Source organism: Schistosoma haematobium, chromosome 1 (assembly GCF_000699445.3).
Source record: "Schistosoma haematobium chromosome 1, whole genome shotgun sequence".
Lineage (NCBI taxonomy): Eukaryota > Metazoa > Platyhelminthes > Trematoda > Strigeidida > Schistosomatidae > Schistosoma > Schistosoma haematobium.
This window is the reverse complement of record NC_067196.1, coordinates 58,978,010-58,998,181: the sequence shown is the minus strand read 5'-3', so window position 1 is coordinate 58,998,181 and position 20,172 is coordinate 58,978,010. Positions and strand designations below refer to the sequence as shown.

General features: G+C 31.5%; 1 protein-coding gene across 1 annotated transcript; it reads left to right on the top strand.

The window, feature by feature from the left end:
- The first annotated feature begins 210 nt into the window (after positions 1-210).
- NEDD9 (neural precursor cell expressed, developmentally down-regulated 9) lies at positions 211-20,172 on the top strand. Its single transcript, XM_051209203.1, has 3 exons — positions 211-561; positions 11,213-11,563; positions 17,244-20,172. Exons 1-3 carry the CDS (start codon positions 331-333, stop codon positions 18,816-18,818), a joined length of 2,157 nt encoding a protein of 718 aa, XP_051074636.1. The 5' UTR covers positions 211-330; the 3' UTR covers positions 18,819-20,172.

Here is a 20,172-nt window from a genome sequence, read left to right as displayed (position 1 = left end):
TCAAATGCAGTTTTTTTACTCATATTTCACTTATTTCTTCAATTACAACATTGTTGATTACTAAACATCATAGTCTTTTCCATCTAAAATATGTTTAGCCAGACAGATGAAGTTAAATATTTTGATTGGTTAACTTGATCATATCGATTTAACAACCAGTTATGATTATGTCTATCGGTCTATGAATACAGAAGAAATAGGAAGAATATTAATATTAGAACCAAAGGAATAAACTTTGTTTACTATTTATTACTTGATAAACATATAACATTAGCTAGGATATCACGTGTAATACAGTTTCATTGAATTATTTTATTTTTGGGCAAAACTATGACTAATTATCACAAGAATGTGGGAATTCAACCATTGAAAACATTTTTAGCTCGTGCAATCTATGATAATCTATCAGAAAATCCAACAGAATTAAATTTTTCACGTGGTGATTTAATCACAGTATTGGACAGAAATCCATCTGGTTTAAATGGTTGGTGGATATGTAGTATTCGTGGTCAATTAGGAATTGTACCGGGTAATCGTCTTGAACTATTAGGCCTTATAAATGTAAGTAACATTTTATCTATATAATTTCATTAGTTTAAAATACATTGTCCATCTGAGTTTAACTTTTGTAAATCATTTAATTTATAAACCAAAAGGACAGCTTATCGGTACTCAAAGTATCAATGTTCTTTCATGTGTAAATTTTCACACTTGGTTCCTCTTTCAGATGAATTAGTTAGACAAAACCATAACTGTGACACAATCAAAGTGCTTTATAAATGTACTAGTTTTACGTTACTTCAGATTCTCCAATTCCATATGAAACAGTTTTAATGTGTTCGTCCATGATTAAAACAGTTGAAGTAATGATTTTTTATCATATCATTACTTGTGGTCATATTATTGACAAGGACTTTAGGGTTAATTATCTCCTGTAAATAAAAATAAATTCTACTTTAGTTCACACTCGTTAACTATAGTGCTCCCTATCAGCCCGGATTCAGCATAAGACACAATTGCACAAGCATGTATAAAAAAGGACTTCGGATATCTCATATTTTCTCAAGTCGATAAAATGCACTTAGAATTCAAATGGACTAAAATCCAGATTCTGTCATCTTAAGACTGGTAAATTGCTAAGGAATTCTAGATTTTCCTCAGTACCTGTTTGAGTAGAAGTAAAACTTTAAAGTTTGTAGTGAATTAGTTTCGTGAAAATATATACCCGTCTGCCTAAATGGACTCATTTTTCCCACTGCTATTGGCGATTGTTTTCACTGTTTCAATTCGCTAAATTTGACTAGTGTCAGTCAAGATTTTTAACATAATAAATAGTCGGGAATGTGATTTGTTGTTCTTATGTCTATTATGTTTTCGTTAAATAGTACCTCGCTATGTCACTCAAAGTTGTTAATATAATAGCGTCTAAACTGTAGTTCAACCAAATATTATTTTACTACAATGATTGAGCAAAATTCTGTTTGTTCAAAACCGATATCTATACACTCAACTATACTTAGTCAATTATTTTCACGAGACTCTCGAGTTGACAACAGAGTTTGTTACTAATTATAATATTCACACTTCTTGTCATTATTGTCACCAGTTGAGCATCTAGTAGTAACAATATATTATTTATTCATTTTAACTGATAACTGACATGTAGTCTCAAATCATTTATTATGAGGAACGCTTACAACATATTATTACACTTTGTAGAAAACAGAACAACCGACCCTTTCATTAGGAAGCTTTAGATGATTTTGATCATTTCTGTGGTATTTATTAAAAATTACTTGCGTTAATAATGAGATTTGTCAACTTATATATGCATATGAAAACTTCCTTTTGACTTCTGTTGGTTTGTTGATTGTTTGTTATCCCATTACTTCAACTAAACAGATGGCGTTGAATGACCGTCGTATTTGTTGAATCTTCAAAAATACAGATACTTAAATTGTATTGGGTTTCATGTGATCCGGGATCATATTATCGGAGTTGTAATATGTTCTTTGTATATTCTATGTATGTAGAACAAAGTTAATTGCGCAGTTAAATGTATGAACCTATCGTCATTTGTCTTCTCCATTATTATCTTTGACGCTTGTCATATTGGAATATAACGGAAATTCTCTATTCTGCCATCAAACATTCAAGTGTACTTTCATCTGTGTTGAGGATGTAAGTTTGAGGGAGGACGGTGCCTGTGTCAGATCAAATTTTGTCTTAACCCCTTATTCTTTTTCGGACAATTCGAATTTCACTTTATGTGCAGCGGTTCTTCTATGAAACGTTCTTTGTGATTTTAAAAGTGTTTCTGAATAATTTCAATATTATCGAAGTCGATCTTGTAGTCTGATATTATAGGATGTAGACTTATGGTCTAAGATTTTCCAAGTTCTTTTGGATTTTTTGTTAGTCAAACAGAAACACCACCATGTTCATCTATGTTGACCTTTACTTCCCGAGAAGTTTTTTCGATGTATGTTGAGTCACGTCCCGAAAATTTTGTTTTGTTGACACAATCAAATTACAAATCTTTTGGTATTTTATCTTTCACATGGACTGGATTCAATTTTAATGTGTCTGATGTCCTAAATAATACCCTGATGTTGCATATATTGAGTACCCATTTGATCTCTGCTATGTGTAATTTGTATAAAACAACGACTCTTGTGTTTCATGATATTGGTGTAAATTTTTATTTACCTTTATTATAGTTTTCTATTTATTAGACAAAATTTTCGGAAGGTTATTTATTTTAAGAATTTTGGTTATGTTCGTTAGTTAATACCCGTGTCCTTTTAATAAAACTGGAGAGAAATGATACGTCTACAATAATGGATTTTGAGGATGTCCTCTGATGCCATCTAATTAGGCAATGATAGAAGGTAATTCACTATTGTCTGATTCTGAAGTAAATTTGATATAGGGCAACTCATCGTTTAGTTTCTCCGTAAATGAGTAGTGGATTTTCGAAATCCACAACTGATTTTAACAGAAGTGAAAGCTTGTATATGTTTAGTTGATCGTAGATTCTTTAAGATATAGAGAATTTCGGCTTTAGTTTAAACCATATGGAAGTTTTTATTTTTGGTCTCAATTCTTGAGGAAATCTGTTTGTGCTGAGTTTTATCTTGCTAATTTTGTCGAACTTTTTGTTTTCTTCAGTAAGTGATTAAGTGTTCAAATGACTTCTCCTCATGAGTTTTGTTTGTAATTACAGTTATATTCTCTTTACTGACTTTAGTTTTCACAGTGATTTTGTCGTCTCTTAAGTTTTAAAGAACTTTAAACTCCTGTTTGGTGATATCAGAATTTATTTTTCGTTTTTTCATTATAATATATAATATTTTTTACGCCAGTAATGTGAGAACAGGTTTGATGATCGGTTTTGTTTTCAAACCCTTAATGGCTATTGTGTAATATTTTCGGTTAATATCTTGTCTGATATGTTATCTATTGTTTTAAAATTGTTCTTTTCATTTGTTGAGGTGTTCTTTGGATTTTCAATCCCTTTAATTCTATGAATTCCTCTACTTATCAGATTTTGCAAATATTGGGAAAATGTAATTTCCGTTCTTCAACTAAATTCTGAATGGATTCAGATGTATAAGGTTTATTAATCTTTGATATACATACATTAATATGAGTATGCTTGAGCCATAAATATTATTATGCTGAAGGCAAGAAAAGTTCCTGTACAATATTGATTTCCCTTTTGAGTACACTGTTAGGATCCTGATAGTGACTAAATCTTATCACAAAGGCTTAAAATAGCTAAGATTTAAAAACATTTCAAAGATTATGTTCTTAAATGTTTCGGTTGAAGAAAATTCGGCGAGATTATAATTTATGGACGAGCCAGTCAGAAGCGTTGCAGGAAATCCAAAGTCATGGCGCCAATTTCAGTACCTGATACTCACGTACTATCGGTTCATAGCGGATTTTAGAGAAAACGTGATAATTAACCGACTACAATAAATGGGACTATTAAGAAGTTCCTTTATTTGTTATTGTGGTAATAAAATAACTTGTGGACCTTGTGTGATGATGCTGCCTTTCGATGTAATATGTGTTGGAGGAAGATTTCTGCTAAAATAGGATTTTTCCGCTCTATCCAGATTGGGACTAAGGTAAATTATGATAGTTCTTGCGAACTGGATAGTAAAAGCACCAAAGACACTGGCTGCTACCGGGTACTATAATATATACGGATGATTGAAGAGCGTACAGATGGCTACATGAACTTGTTGATATGCATCGTGTCGTTATTCGCAAGTGGCATTTTATGGACCCAACAACCGGAGTGCACACAAAAAATAAAGATGCTTTGTGGTCGAGGCTGAAAGAGGTTTTGCGACTTTATCATGGCTCCAGAGACCGACTATTACGAAGCCATATGGATGATTTCCTCTACTGTATTCATGAAGTTTTTCAAACCTCTGAACCTCTCTCTAACCTTGACAAGTTTTGAACCAGGTAAAAGAAGTGAATCCACTTTAATTCTTTGGTTATGTATAATATATTTTTACTCTATACTGACTGTTTTCTGATTGGCTAATATTTCTCAAGGTCACATGAGATTCGTTCAGAGGCAGTCCATAAATTAGTCTCGTCGAAAATTCTAATGCACTTCATCAGTTTATCATAATTTTGATCAGCTTCAGTCTTGTGATATCCGTAAATATTGAATAACATGACAACGGAGTTCGTACTGGTTATTCTAGTCTAGAATCGTACTTCAGTCTGAGTAGAAGAAAAATACTTAAAATAGAAACGATTACACTAAGAAATATCTTGAATATTCTGTTAAAATAAATAGCTCTAATCTACATTGCTATCGATTACAAACCAAGGCTGGTTTAGTTATACATGTTCATTAAAACAAATTGTCAATATTCTATTAAGAGATATTGTCGTGAACAATAACATCAGTGGGGACAATCGAATGTGTTTGACACGAAATTACAGAGCATCTCACTAAAATCTGAGAAGCATATAGTAAATAGTTAATTTGTAAAATATCAATCCATCGTCTCAAACTTGACTGTTCCTTTTGCGACTATCAATCCATTGTCTCAGATTTCATTGTTCATACATTTTCATACCAATTGCGTTCCATTCACGTCCTTTCCTTATCGATCTACTGAAATACATTCTATGCCTGTCCAACGCTATATACTACTTATGTGGATATAATTAACCTATACCACAACATATCTGTAACAAATATTACTAAATTCTTATTTTAATTCAATACTGATTATTTACAACTACTTATTAAACCTACTATTTACATCTAATTTCGTATAAAACGATTAGATTGTAATTACGTGAATAGGAAATTTTATTTTATGTGAAGCGTAAAAACAAAAACTACTGATTTACATACTGTTTAAGAGAGAGAGAAAAGTTTTAGCTCTAATATATTTTCTTCTATAATATATATATTTAAATGGTTTTTACTGTTGATTTATACTTTACCACTCTAATATTTGTCAGAAGGAAAAAACCAAAAATAAACGTGTAGTGCATCAATGAACCATAAATGAATTTTTAGCATTTATAAATGATTATGTAAAAATTAATACTTTACAAAACCGAATAATTAACCAAAAACAGTTATTGAATTAAAACATAAAGTTTTCCGGTCTAAATAAATTTTCAATGAAATTGTAAAAAAAAAAAAAAAAAATTAAAAAAAAGTAAAATCTTGATTATTTACGTTTGTCATCATTCAAAGGGGGGAGGATAAACGCCTGTTACTTCTCGTAAAGGAACATAGGCCGCTCAGCAGCATTCTCCATTCAACCCTGTCCTGGGGAATCCTTCCCAGCTCCTTTCAGTCATTATTCATACTTTTCATATCTGCTTCGATTTCCCGACGTGATGTGTTCTTTGGTCTTCCTCTTTTCTGCTTCCCTTCAGGATTCCAAGTTAGGACTTGCCTCGTGATGCAGTTTGATGATGCGCGTAATGTCTGTCCTATCCATTTCCATCGTCTTTTCCTAATTTCTCCTTCAGCTGGAAGCTGGTTTGTTCTCTCCCACAGAAGGCTGTTGTTGATGGTATCCGGCTAATGGATGTTGAGTATCTTGCATAGACAGCTATTTATAAATACTTGTACCTTCTTGATGGTGGTTGTAGTAGTTCTCCACGTTTCAGCTCCATACAGTAGAACTGACTGTCTTGACGTTCGTATTGAAGATTCTCACTTTGATATTGGTTGAAAGTTGTTTTGAGTTCCATATGTTCTTCAACTGTAGGAATGCGACCCTTGCTTTGCCAATCTTTGTCTTTACGCCTGCATCTGAGCCTCCTCGTCCATCGATGATGCTTCCCAGGTATGTGAAGGATTCTACATCTTCCAGAGTTTCGCCATCAAGAGTGATTGGATTTTTGTTCTTCGTTTTGAATTTGAGGACCTTGGTTTTCCCCTTCTGTATGTTGAGGCCTACTAATGCAGAGACTGCTGCTACACTGGCTGTCTTTATCTGCATTTGTTCGTGTGTATGCGATAGGAGGACTAGGTCATCTGCAAGGTCTAAATCATCTAATTGATTCCGAGCTGTTCATTGTATACTGTGTTTTGCCGCAGATGTCGAGTTCTTCATAATCCAGTCGACCACCAGAAGAAAGAGGAAGGGAGAGAGTAAACAGCCTTGTCTGACTCCGGTCCTTACTTGGAATGCATCTGTCAGCTGTACTCCATGCACCACCTTGCACTGTAATCCGTCGTATGAGTTCCGGATAATATTGACAATCTTCTCAGGAACTCCGTGGTGTCGAAGAAGTTTCCATAACGTCCTCCTATCTACACTGTTGAATGCCTTTTCATAATCAATGAAGTTGATGTATAGTGATGAGTTCCACTCAACTGATTGTTCTACGATGATCCGTAGTGTCGCAATTTGGTCTGTACACAACCGATCCTTACGGAATCTAGCCTGCTGATCTTGAAGTTGAGCGTCTACTGTGTCTTTCATCCGGTTCAGCAACACTCTGTTAAAGACCCTCCCTGGTACTGACAGTAGTGTGATTCCTCTTTAGTTTTCACATTTACTCAGATCTCCTTTCTTTGGAATCTTGATGAGGTGTCCTTCTTTCCAGTCCATCGGCACTTGTTCCTCCCCCCAAATCTTCTTCAATAAAAAGGGAAGCATGTTTGTAGTTACTTCGATGTCTAATTTCAGTGCTTCAGCTGGTATATTGTCGGGTCCCGCTCTTGATTTGTTTGATGGCCATGCTGATTTCTTCCGTCGTTGGTGGATTGACATCTATAGGAAGATGTGTGTGTGCGGCTTCGATGTCCGGTGGATCCATTGGAGCCGGCCTATTCAGGAGTTCCTCGAAGTATTCTACTCATCTGTTCTGCTGTTGTTGAATTTCAGTGATTGGCCTGCCTTCTTTGTCTTTGACCGGTCTCTCTGGTTTACTGTATTTCCCTGCTAGTTTCTTCTTTGTATCGTAAAGCTGTTTCATATTACCTTCTCTAACAGCTTTTTCCGCCGTCTTTGCTAGTTCTTCTACGTATTTCTACTTGTTGGCTTCAATGCTTTTCTTCCCTTGCCTGTTTGCTTCGGTGTATTCAGCCTGTGTCTCGACTTTCTCTGTTCTTGTTCCACTGTTGTTAATTGCTGTCTTCTTGTTCTTGCTTTCTTTGATCCTGTCCAGTGTTTCTATAGCGATCCATTCCTTATGATGATGCTTCTTGAGGCCCAGAACCTTTTGACACGTTGAAGTTAATGCTTCTTTGATACCTTCCCAGTTGTCCTCCATAGTAGTTTCTCCTATTTCAGTAGATCCTGTAAGGCCTGGAACCTGCTGTTGAGAGCTATCTTGAATTCATTGAGTTTGTCAGTATGTCGAAGGAAGGCAGTATCGAACCTTTGTTGAATGCACACAGATTTGCGAATCTTTCTCCATTTCCGTTTCTCTCTCCCAGTTTATGTCGTCCCATGTTATCTTCATATCCGGTGTTGTCTATTCCGACTTTGGCATTTAGATCTCCCATCAGGATGGTGAAGTCCTTTCTTGGGAACTTCTCTATGATTGATTGCAGCCTTTCATAGAATTGATCTTCAATGCCTTCGCTGCTATCATTGTTGGGTGCATAACATTGGATAATATTCATTAAGATCCCCTCCTTCTTTGTTTTGAATGATGCTTTGATGATTCTGGATCCGTGAGATTCCCATCCTACAAGTGCATTTCGTGCTACTTTGGACAGCATTAGAGCGACTCCCTGAGTGTGTGGAGCATTTTCCTCTTCGCGACCGGAGTATAACAGCATCTCACCCGTATTTAGCCTTTGTTGTCCAGATTGGGTCCAATGAGTTTCGCCGATTCCCAGTACCGTCAAGTTGTATCTCCTCATTTCCGTTGCTATGTGACTGGTCTTCCCGGTTTCCCACATTGTTCTAACGTTCCATGTACCTATAAAAATTTTTGCTCTGGTTGTTAGAAGGGGCATCGGCCTCGTGAATTCCGAAGGAACTCGGCTTTCACGATGAGGCGTCATAATTCTTCTAAATGAAGACTTTCTAACTCCCAGGACAGAGTTAAAATGGTTTGAATAATTTTTTCTGGTTAGCGTTTTTTTAGCGAGTTAGTTTTCTACGGGATGGGGACGCTAACCGCATGCCCAAGCCTCCTCCTTTACCCGGGTTTGGGACCGGCAATAACTCTAGAAGAGCTACAGCCGGAGTTGCGGACAATAAAGCATTTCTCTTAATATTACTTATATTGTTCTCTGAAAATTATGTTTATTCTAATATCGTTATTTTAGAAAAAATAATAATAATAAAATTCATGTGATCGTGATAATCTACTAATAATTCATTATATTCTTGTCTATTTCTCAGTCTTTTAATATTTTTAATCAGTCAGTTATTTAGATTAATGTTAAGGTTTCTATTACTTTTACTTCTGTTGAAATTATTTGATCGTTTTTGCCTTTTCTTTTTAAAAAAAAAGTCGTCTGGAAACACTAGTTACCGTGACAACGCCCTAGAACACTGCATAATATATATATTCTAGGTTATTTGTAATTATTTGAAAATTAACTCCATCTTTTGATACAGTTCGATCAATAGGCTAGTTCAGCAATACTGAATGGTTGAATGATTTCATTTCACTAATTTACGTAAAGAAGAAACTTAAAAAAAGTTATTGTTACAAGTAAGTATTATTTATTTTAGAATCATAAAAAACAAACAAACAAAAAGTAATTATAATAAATAGCATTAGCTACTTAAAAGAAAATACGTATGTTATAAATTGTTCAATTTGACCTAAGGTAAATGAATAAAATGTATATTCCAATTAGTTTGTTTGGTTAATATTATTGATCCAGTTAAAAAGAAATGAAGTATACTAATTTGCATGTAATTTTGTCAATTTCTTTCTCTTATCTACCTACCTACTTACTTACTTACATACTCATTTTACCCCAAGTAAATTACGGCCCTCCAACCAACACTGTCCTGGGCTTTATTTTCCAGTTTTTTTCAAGTGATATTCATTCAATTGTTGAATTTATGCGTCTATCTAAGCTATACCACCTTTGAAAATCTAGAAGCGCTGGATGATCGTTTCGTCCCAGTAGGGGACTCCTTAGCAGTGCGCATCCACGATCCCTCATGCGGAACTCGAACCCAGGATCATCGGTCTACTGCGCGAACGTTTAACCTCTAGACCGATATTCAACAGTGTTAATGTCTAACGTCAACCAATCCATGATATGATATTCATTCCTTTGATGTCTGCCTCCAATTTCTTGCGTAACATGTTCTTCATTCTGTCTAGTTTCTTTTTTCTGTTTGATCAGAATGAAAAAGAGAGATTCGCAAATTTTTTATCATGAAGTGTACTCTTTCATTCCTGATTTATTTAGGATAATCAGCTTTAATCTACCTATGAATAATAACCCTAAAGACATTTTTCGTGTTACTCTTTCTTTTCTATGTTACAACTATTTCTAATCAACTATCTCCACATTTACCAGAACTCTTATTTTTAATCCACTATATGAAAACTATATTATCTTTAGAATGAATTTAATATGGCTACCATACTGTATAACTCAACAAGATTTTATCAGATAGTTTTAAGATAAAAATGTGTTATGGTATGACATCACTTTTGTTGTAGTTTGGGACGTATTTCAAATAATCATTACTAAGTACTTCCAGATTAATTATCGTCATTATCAATAATGGTGACGAACAATCACATTTAACTGTTAAGCGTTGAAATTAGGGTTGATTTTTGTTGTAACGTGTGGGACTGCAGGTTTTGATAAGCAGCGTATATTTGTCGATCGATTACAGTGACACGTAAAACACGTAGTGAACGACCTAGTGCCCTGATTGGTCTCGCTTCCCTGTCTAGCCCAGCCAGTTGAGTCTAGAACACAAGTCACAGCCTCTGAGTTATGAATCATTGTATTTCAGACATACTCTATTTATATACTAACCAAACAAACCACATCGTACCATAAAATAGAAAACAACATTTACACGATATTTAACAAGTGAAACAAACATCGACCAATGGGAAATGTCCATTTAACGTTCAAGGACACCATTCGACTTAACACGATAATTATTGGCATATTCCTCTGCATACCTAACAATTTTCAAATGGTTCAAAGTTCTAAAGAAATAACATTACCAACTGTTTTATTTGTAAAGAAATATTCATTTGATGTTTGTGATAGAAAACAACTACAAATTAAATTTTAAATAGTTAAATTCATGAGTCGATCTAAAGTAGACCACCGTTGAAAACCTGGAAGCACTGGGCGGCCGTCTCGTTCTATTATGGAACTCCTCAGCAGTGCACATTTACAATTCCGCATGTGGAACTCAAACTCAGAACCTTCGGTCTATCGCGTGAACGCTTACATTCTAGACCACTAAGCCGGCATCTAAAGGTCCCGGGTTTGAGTCCAGCATGTGAGATCGTGGATGCGCACTGCTAAGGAGTCCCATACTGGAACGAAACGATCATCCAGCGATTCCAGATTTTCAAAGGCGGTATAGCTTAGATAGACTCATAAATTCAACTATTAGAAACTACTTTTAACTCAACAAACCCACATTCTGATAAATGTTGAATGATTACTTTAAATTATTGATTAATTTATTGAATATAAGGTACTTTGTATTTATTCGTTCACTTGCGATTTCTTTATTCCTTCATTTAGAATAATAAAGAACAAAATAATTCTGATATCTATGATGATCCAACAGGATGGTGCATACCGAATGACAACAACAACGACAGTAATTTAAACAATAGTAAAAATAGCATTGTATGCACAAAAAAGTCTACACAATTTAATCCACTTGAAGAAAATCATCTTTCCATGAATCAAAACTCATGTTCATTATATGAAAATGTAGATTATTATACAAAGTATCCTAGTTCTGTTGGTTTGACAGATAGTGGAAATTTCTCTAATCAGTCAAGTGATGCTTCATTCAGTATACATTCAATAAATGATGGAATAGTTGATCAGAGAGTGAATCGAGAAAATTCATCTGAAGATTATGAAGTAGGTTAAATCAATAATTCTATTTGCAAATAAAAGTAGATATTGTTTCGTCCTCTGGACAATGAAAATTTTACTAACAAACAACAACAATAATTTGAATTCTGTGAAAAAACCATATTTTTAAGAATCATTGTAGCCATTTAGTATATTTGGTATGTGGCTAAGCGTGGAATCTAGAACACCAATTTAATTCTGTCTGCGACTCATCAACTGGAAGTTCCTGAATCTGTGTTGATATTCACACCAACACTCGAACGTAGAACCTTTCTCCCCGAATACCTAACTCGTTAGCCACTGAGCCGCTGAGTTCAGGCAGCTACTAATTTGTTCAACGGGTATGAAGTTATTAGTAAGGGTTTTTTATTTTTATTTATTGATATTCAGAAATGCGATTGACCAGTCTCTGTTACTATAGGTACATCCTGAACAGACTACATTGATATAGTGTTATATTACAAGTTTTGGTACATCTAAAATATGGCTAGTAGTGGAATCCAGGGATTGAGTTCTGTCCAATTTTATCAGTTGTATTTGCATTTCCATAATTAGGTTATGATAAGCGAAATTGGTTAACAGTTATGGAAAGACTCGATATTTGCAAGAAAATAAAAATTCAACAAGTTCATCGTGTTTATCAAGTGTATTTTACATACTGACTCGATACTATTTTCACATTTTTTTCTTTTATAAATACAAAGCTTATCAAATGAAATGCCTGAAGGCATCAGTTGCAACTTTGTACTTCTCTTGTTTGACCCTTATGGAATGAAATTTTGACTACTCCCAAGTTCGAATTTTTTAACCTTGAAGTTATGAACTGATTTTACCTAAACCATCATTGAAAACCTAGAATCACTGAACGGCCGTTGAATGCCGGCTCAATTGTTTAAAGGTTGAGCGTTCGCGCTTGATTTGGTCCCCGCATGGGAAGTTATGGGTATATATTTCTGACGAGTCCCATAATAGAACACAAAAATGCACCACCCCAGTGCTTCAACGTTTTTAGTGATGGTTTAGTTAAGACCAAATTGTGATTTAAAACTGAAAATCCTACAGTCTTCACAAATCCCCCCATATTGATTATTTGTTTTTCACATTGTGTCTTGGCTTGCATATCCAATCAAAAAACCAATAGGACTTCTACATGCTATCGTCTGTGTGGTGGACTTGAATGAAGGTTAAACATAGTAACCAAGGTACCTATATGAAAGTACGTGAATCCACTTCTAAATCATAAGTCAATGGTGGTAAAAACTGAATCATCCAATAGCAACGAAATCCATATTAAGTTATCCCGGTCCATTATGTTCAACTATCCAATGCCAAATATATTATACATCTTAGTTACTAAAGTTTATTTTAAAATTCCTCCTGAGATCGACTTATGCCTAATGAATCTGAGTAGTTAGCATACACATTCAAGGATTTCATTTGCAATATAATTTATTCATAAACACTTCATTAGTGAATTAATACTCAGACGAAAAAGAAAGTTAATTATTGTCAGTCTCAATCAAATCAGTTATTTAATAAATTACTACCATTGTAGTGAACGAGAACACAAGTGGGGACAATCGAATGTATTTGAATACAAAATTACCGAACATCTTAGTAAAATCTGAAAACCATACAGTAAATTCTTCAATCAATCGTTTAAGACTTCGTTATTCTTTCGTTTACACACCAGTCATTCTATATTCTCGTTCTCTTTTCTTTGATCTTCTTAACCTTCACTTTCGATTGATGATACATACTACTTATATCTGTCGACATCAGTAGTACACACTACACCATTACATCTATTCAACTAGTTAAACTGGTGATATAAGTAAGTATGAGTAGTTAGAAAGGAAAGTTGGGTTTTTTTCCTCTCCAAACAACTGAAACCATTTAAAATGTAAAATGATAAAAACAAGTAAATATGGGTTATTTGTTTTGTTTTATTACATAACTACTTTTGTGTTAAGATGCATTGTAAAATATTCAACCTTCTCTTCAAACGTTTTATTTTATTAACCAGAAATACGACAGAAATTCATCTAGTTTAAAGAAAATTTAATACTTTTAGTTTCTAATAAAGGATTTATCTTTTAAAATGTTTATACTGATTATTCTTTTTATTCTGTGATTAATTAAAGTGTAAATGCAGGAAAATTAAACTGCAAATGATCGTTGAAGAGAATAGTTTCGTAATTTATTTTTCGATTGAAGTAATGGTTACTTGTACTGACGTTCAGAACTATCTATGTTATTCATTTAGCAATGTATGCTCATATAAACGTGTTGTTTCAAACGTTTACCCAGAAATTCTGGTTAATTGAAATTATACAATTGCGTAAAATAAAAATTGGCTCAAACTAACATCTTCGAAATTCCATCTAAATAAGTCCGATAAATATTGTTCAGTTTGTTCGCCGCTCCAAATTTATTGAATTGTTCTCTTTTGACTGATAACAATCTATACAAAAACAAAGTTAACATAGAAATATGCTCACAATTACCAAGAAAGTCAATGTGTTTAACACGTAGTGAAAGATCGAAGTTGTCAGGAGAAATATTTGTCATAGTAGACAGAAAATTGATTGGTTTCAAAAGCGCTAAATGATTCTTAAGTACCGTTACACGCCACACAATGTGTGAATAACAATTTATCTATTTATTTACTACAATTTATTTTGTCTTGTATTTCACGTGTATTATTTTACCAGGCATAAACAAAATTTTGACAAGTCATTTGCTGTCTGTTTACTTGAGTTGCATAGGTTCAATATACTGGATATTGTGAGTAATCTTCAAACAGTTATTTTACATGGGTCCAGATAGTCAACTCCATAAATATAGATTCAAATCATGGGTCAGGTATAAAAATAGACTACTGATGAATTTGTATCTTGTAAGATGATAAAAACTTATTATATGTTGTTCATTTGATGAACATACAGATTTGTTCGCTTCCATACTTTGGAAACTGACAAATCTGTTGAATATAACAGGTAAAATTAGTTGTCACTGGGTTTTATTAAATCTCTAGCCGTTGATCTTCTCGGTAAATTTAACTGACCTCCTATTCTGTGCTTGGTTTGATATTATCACGTATACCACTATTCAACTTAGATGAATATAGTCGAGTGCGCTGTCGTCACTAAAGCTAGAATACAATGTCTGTACATTTTTCGAAGTTAATCATTCATGAAACATCAGTAGTATAAATATTTAGTTACGAAATGCTTGGAATGAAATGTTCTAATTATCTTATGTTTTTACTGCCCACATGACCACTAGTGTAAACATCCCTCGCATATTATTCATACATTAGGCATTAATCAGTAGCTTACACTAGATAAGGCCATGTGTAAATATAGATAAAATTTGTTTCATATAACAATAGGAATCTCTGGTACCATAAGCTATCACATCCATCAACATAGAAAACTATAAATTTATTAAAGCAAATTTTGTTTGTGTTAGGCTGTTTCTTTAAATTATAAATCATCAGAAATAAAGGTTGAAGGAAAAAATAGGATAATTTGACCCTTCACTACTTGAGTAATCATTCTGTTTCATATCTTGGTTGAATTTGTAGGATATAAGTAACCTTATCATTTACAAAAAAACAGCAAATTAAGTTTACTTTCTTTACTATAGAGTTTTACTGATGACGTAATGTGGACTAACGTAAAGACTTCAAACTAAAATACAAGTCTACAAAAAGTAATCTAATAGAATAACTTCGCTTGGTTAAAGACCCTGAATGACATGGATCAAAATCGTTTGTAATGGCGCAGGTGCATACACTCTTTGTGTTCTCCCAGATTCTAATCTCCTGAATTCTCCTTGTCTCTTTTTTTCTCTTTCCAAACTTATTTCACTGGATTATACTCTTTAAATAACATCTTCAAACCCTAATCTTTCCGATTACTGCTTATACTCTTATTACCATTACCACTACGGGATTTGAATCGACAACTGCATCTCTGTGCTAATGTGATGTGGTAACTCGAACTGATGTATGTACGTACGAAGTTCTACGTTGCTACTGACTGACTAACTGACTGAATCTAATAGAATATTCATTCATTTAAACAATAAATTTTTACTATCATATTCTAACTGATTACTTTTTCAAGGTTTTACATTATCCTGGGCATTTTGTATAACATAAAAATACTTGTTATACATAAACCAGTTAACTGAAATTAACTTTCATCTTGCTGATAAAAAAAAATGCTTACCTATCAATTGTTTTTTTTTCATTTAATGCAACCGATTGTTACTAGGAGTTTATTTAGTGATTTTTTTAAATCATGAACTATGACATTTATACTAAATTTAATTTTCAATAGATCATAAATATTATATTCATTCGTTTTCAAGATGAATTGAATTATGACAATTAATTATAAATGGTAAATCATTGAAATTGCATGGTTTGATTAAAATGACATTTATTCCAAATGATTGTGTTTATTATATATATATATATATATATATATATATATATATATATATATATATATATATATATACATTTGATTAACACTGTCAAACTAGTCAACTTTTGTATTCGTTAGACCAGTCAAAAGATAAACAAACAAACATGTAACTGATTCATTCGAACGAAACTGTTCAACTAATATTATAAATATTATTTTATCATAGAATTTGTTTGTTTCTATATGATTAAATAATGTTTGTTATAATTAAACAGTTTCATGATTATTGAAAAATCCTATGATATTTACTAAATGTTCTGTTTTCATTTAAAATGTGTTTTTTTCTCAACAAACTTAATCAATTCAATGAAAATATTCATCATAAAATTAATGGTAGTTGAGCTTTATAAAAGAACAGTTATGTAATATTCTTTGTCTTTTTTTGGGACTAATTTGAGAAAGATACTTAGTTTATAGGGTTTGTACCCTTTTAGCTATAAATCAAGTTGATGTATGTAAACTTTTAAATATTTACAGTTACTTTCTGATAGAACTAGTTAAAGAGTATTGGTGTTGTAAATATCGATTGGATCATTTCATGTTATGGTAAATTGTTTCGGTCAAGCATTGGACGAATTTAATTCACTTAGTTCAAATATTTCATTGTTTGACAATTACTAGCGTTTAACATCGTTACTTAACATAATTTGATATGGTGTTTGGAGGTGTCAATCAACAAGTTTATTTAGTGTCACATTTTGTTTACCATAACAATAAATGTTATTCTTAGTCAGTGATTACATATATGGTCAAACTTACTTACTTATACCTGTTAATCCCAATGTAGCATAGGCCGTCGACCAACATTCTCCAACTCACTCTGTCCTAGGCCTTCCTTTCCAATTCTATCCAATTGTTGTTCATTTGTTTCATGTTTTTCTCCATTTCTCAGCATAATGTGTTCTTTGGTTTTCTTCTTTTCCTTTGATCTTGAAGATTCTATGTGAAGGCTTGCCTTATGACGCAGTTATATGACCAATCAAATTACTTTAACTATCTATCACTTTGACCCAGTTTTCCTATGATTTCATATATCCTTACAAAAATCTAAATTCATGAACATTACAATTTGTTTTGTAGCACGACTGTTATTTATTTATCGAATAATGCAATAGTACTCAGTATTTGTATATTTTGTTTATCTTTTCTAATTATATTTATTTCTAATGTTTATACGTGAATTTTAGGATTTACCACCAAGTATACCAGAAGAATTTCGTGATACAAATAATTCAATTCAATATAAATTAACTAGTACAAATTCATATAAAAATGAAACAACATTAAATAATTTACATGATACTATTCATCTCTCTAAACAATTAAACAATGAAATCTTGTTTTCTTTAAATACACAATCTAAATCTACTGATAATATAATAAATTCAGTAGATAATTTAAATGATAAAAAATTTCCGGAAAATATTGTTCCTTCATTTAAAGAAATTAATAATGATAAACAATTTAAATTATCATTAGAATTAACACCAAATATGTTTAGAACAATGAAAGAATTTACAGATTATTGGTTACCAATACAAGAACGTATACATGATCAATGTTTACATTTAATAAAGCTATTACATCAACATAATACAATACATTCAACACATTTATTAACTTCACTAATTACACAATTAAATAATGAATTTATAATTATTAGTCAATTATGTACAGTTATGATTGGTCTTTCTAAACAAACAACAATAATAAATAATAATTTAATACAAAAATTTATTATATATCGTTATAATATGGAAAATTTAGCTGAATTATTTATTAAATTATCAAAAAATATTAATATTATAGATTTAAACAATCAATATGAAAAATATAATAAACAGTCGATTAATATCACCCATTTGACTAACAACAATAATAATAGTAATAATAGTAATAATAATATTAATAGTAATAATAATAGTAATGATAATAATAATAGTGAAGAGAGTAAAACTTTACTTGAACAAACAATTCAACAATTACTTACTGAAATCAATTTATTTTATACAACCATTTTAATAAATTCTAAACTATTATTTAATAATTTAATTAATAAATCTATTGAATCAAATCAAGAGCATTTTTCTTTATTAAAACAACAGACAAATATGTTTAATAAATTAAGTAGATCAATTCCTTCATTTCATACATTATCTTTAAATTCATCATTACAAGTGTCAAATAATGAACCAAAATATTTATCAAAATCATATGAATTTATTGATCATTTAACTAAATTAAATCAAAAAAATTTAGTGGGAAATTTAAATTTTCAGAAATTATCACAATTTTGTTTAAATTCATTAAATATTATTGATAATTATTTAAATTATTTAATACAATTTCAAAATGATACAATATTATATTTTAAAAATTTAAAAAATAATAATTTTTTTATACAATTTATAATAGAACAAACTAAATTAGTAATGGAATCATGTAGTCAATTAATACGTTATATTATATCTATTTGTAATGAATTTAAATCATTATCATCTATCCATAATATCAATGATGATCATGATACAAATACAGTAATATTAAGAAAATTAGAATATGTGAGTGATAAACTATGTGAATCATTAAAAGGTTTAATAATACTTACTAAAGAAATTGCAAAATTTCTTACAAATGAATATGAAATTATATCATCTCATAAAATAATTCCTATACCTGGTCCATTATTACAACGTTTAAATGGTGCATTGAAATCAATTCAAAATTCAATTAAAACAATTAATGAATTAATAAAAGAATAATTATCAATATTTATTTCATGTACTGATTAGAAGAGATTAGGAGTATTAAAATCTTCATAGAATATATTCATAAATGAAGAATATTTGAATGAAAAATTGTATTCAATAACTTCATCATCAGCCTCTATACAGTTATAAGTCCATAATTATGATATTTTACAAAGGCCAAGAATAAGGCATGTATTAATGAATTTGACAAAATGATATGTTAAAAAAGGTGAATGTTCACATCTTTTACGACATTCAATAAAGGTGAGAATGATTTGGAGTAAAGTGTCCAGTCACAATAAATAGAATAGTGTTATAGCAAAAATGAAAATGCAAAAAAAATTTTGTGAATAAAATGCATAGTAGGAGAATTTAATCTTGTCAATTGGGATAACAATAATAATATTGTTGGTGTGAATATAATATGTAATAAGTGGGGGGGGTATTAAGGTAAATACGATAAACGAATTGAGGATGATGGATTTGAAGATTAAGATAGAGGTAATTAAAAAAAAGAGAGGGTAAGATGTTTATAATATTCAGTTTAGGTATCCGGTGATCTAGTCGTGGGCCAAGGTAAACACTGTCAAATTCATAAATACATGCCTTATTTTTGGCTTTTGTAAAATATCATAATTATGGACTTATATAACTGTAGAGCCTGATGATGAAGTTATTGAAAAAAATTGTTCGCTCAAATATTCTTCATTTAAGAATAGATTAGATTGATGAAATTTCATTCATGAATTCATCTAGTTTTTACTCAAATCATTCATTTTGAGCTTATAAGGTTTGTAAATTACTTATCATTAATGAATAACATGTCTAAATGATACATATACACATAAACATATAAACATAAATACCATATCATTATTTCAGTAATACATTAAGTAGTTATTTGCATTTTATCTTATTGTGTATACAATTCAATAGGCGATTTATATCTTGAATTGTAATTGTAAAACAAATGATTATGCATTTTCATTCCTTGTTTTTGTTTTACTTCCTTGTACTATTTGTATTTCATAAAAGAACAATCATTAGTGAATATAAATGAGTTAGTTTTCATTTTGTTGTCAATTGATTTTATTTTTTTTTATTATGACAACTTTTCTTCATACTAACAAACACATTTTATACTGAAAGTCGGTAGTTGTATTTAAACCCGATTCGTCGGTATTCTATCATTATTAATTTGTCTTATTATGTATTGGGATTTGGATGTATGTTCGATTCTTAACTATTATGACGCTTGAGCATGAGTTAGTCTTTAGAATTTTACTGAACAGTGAGATTAGAAGTAATTAAATGGCTTACGAAATTCACTCTTGTCACATGTTTTTTTTCACAAATTAATTTCAAA

Bases quoted from the DNA above. Each gene is read 5' to 3' on its own strand.
- NEDD9 (XM_051209203.1), top strand. From the start codon at position 331: ATGACTAATTATCACAAGAATGTGGGAATTCAACCATTGAAAACATTT. The intron at 562-11,212 runs GTAAGTAACATT...TCCTTCATTTAG, and splicing joins AACTATTAGGCCTTATAAAT to AATAATAAAGAACAAAATAA. The intron at 11,564-17,243 runs GTAGGTTAAATC...CGTGAATTTTAG, and splicing joins ATTCATCTGAAGATTATGAA to GATTTACCACCAAGTATACC.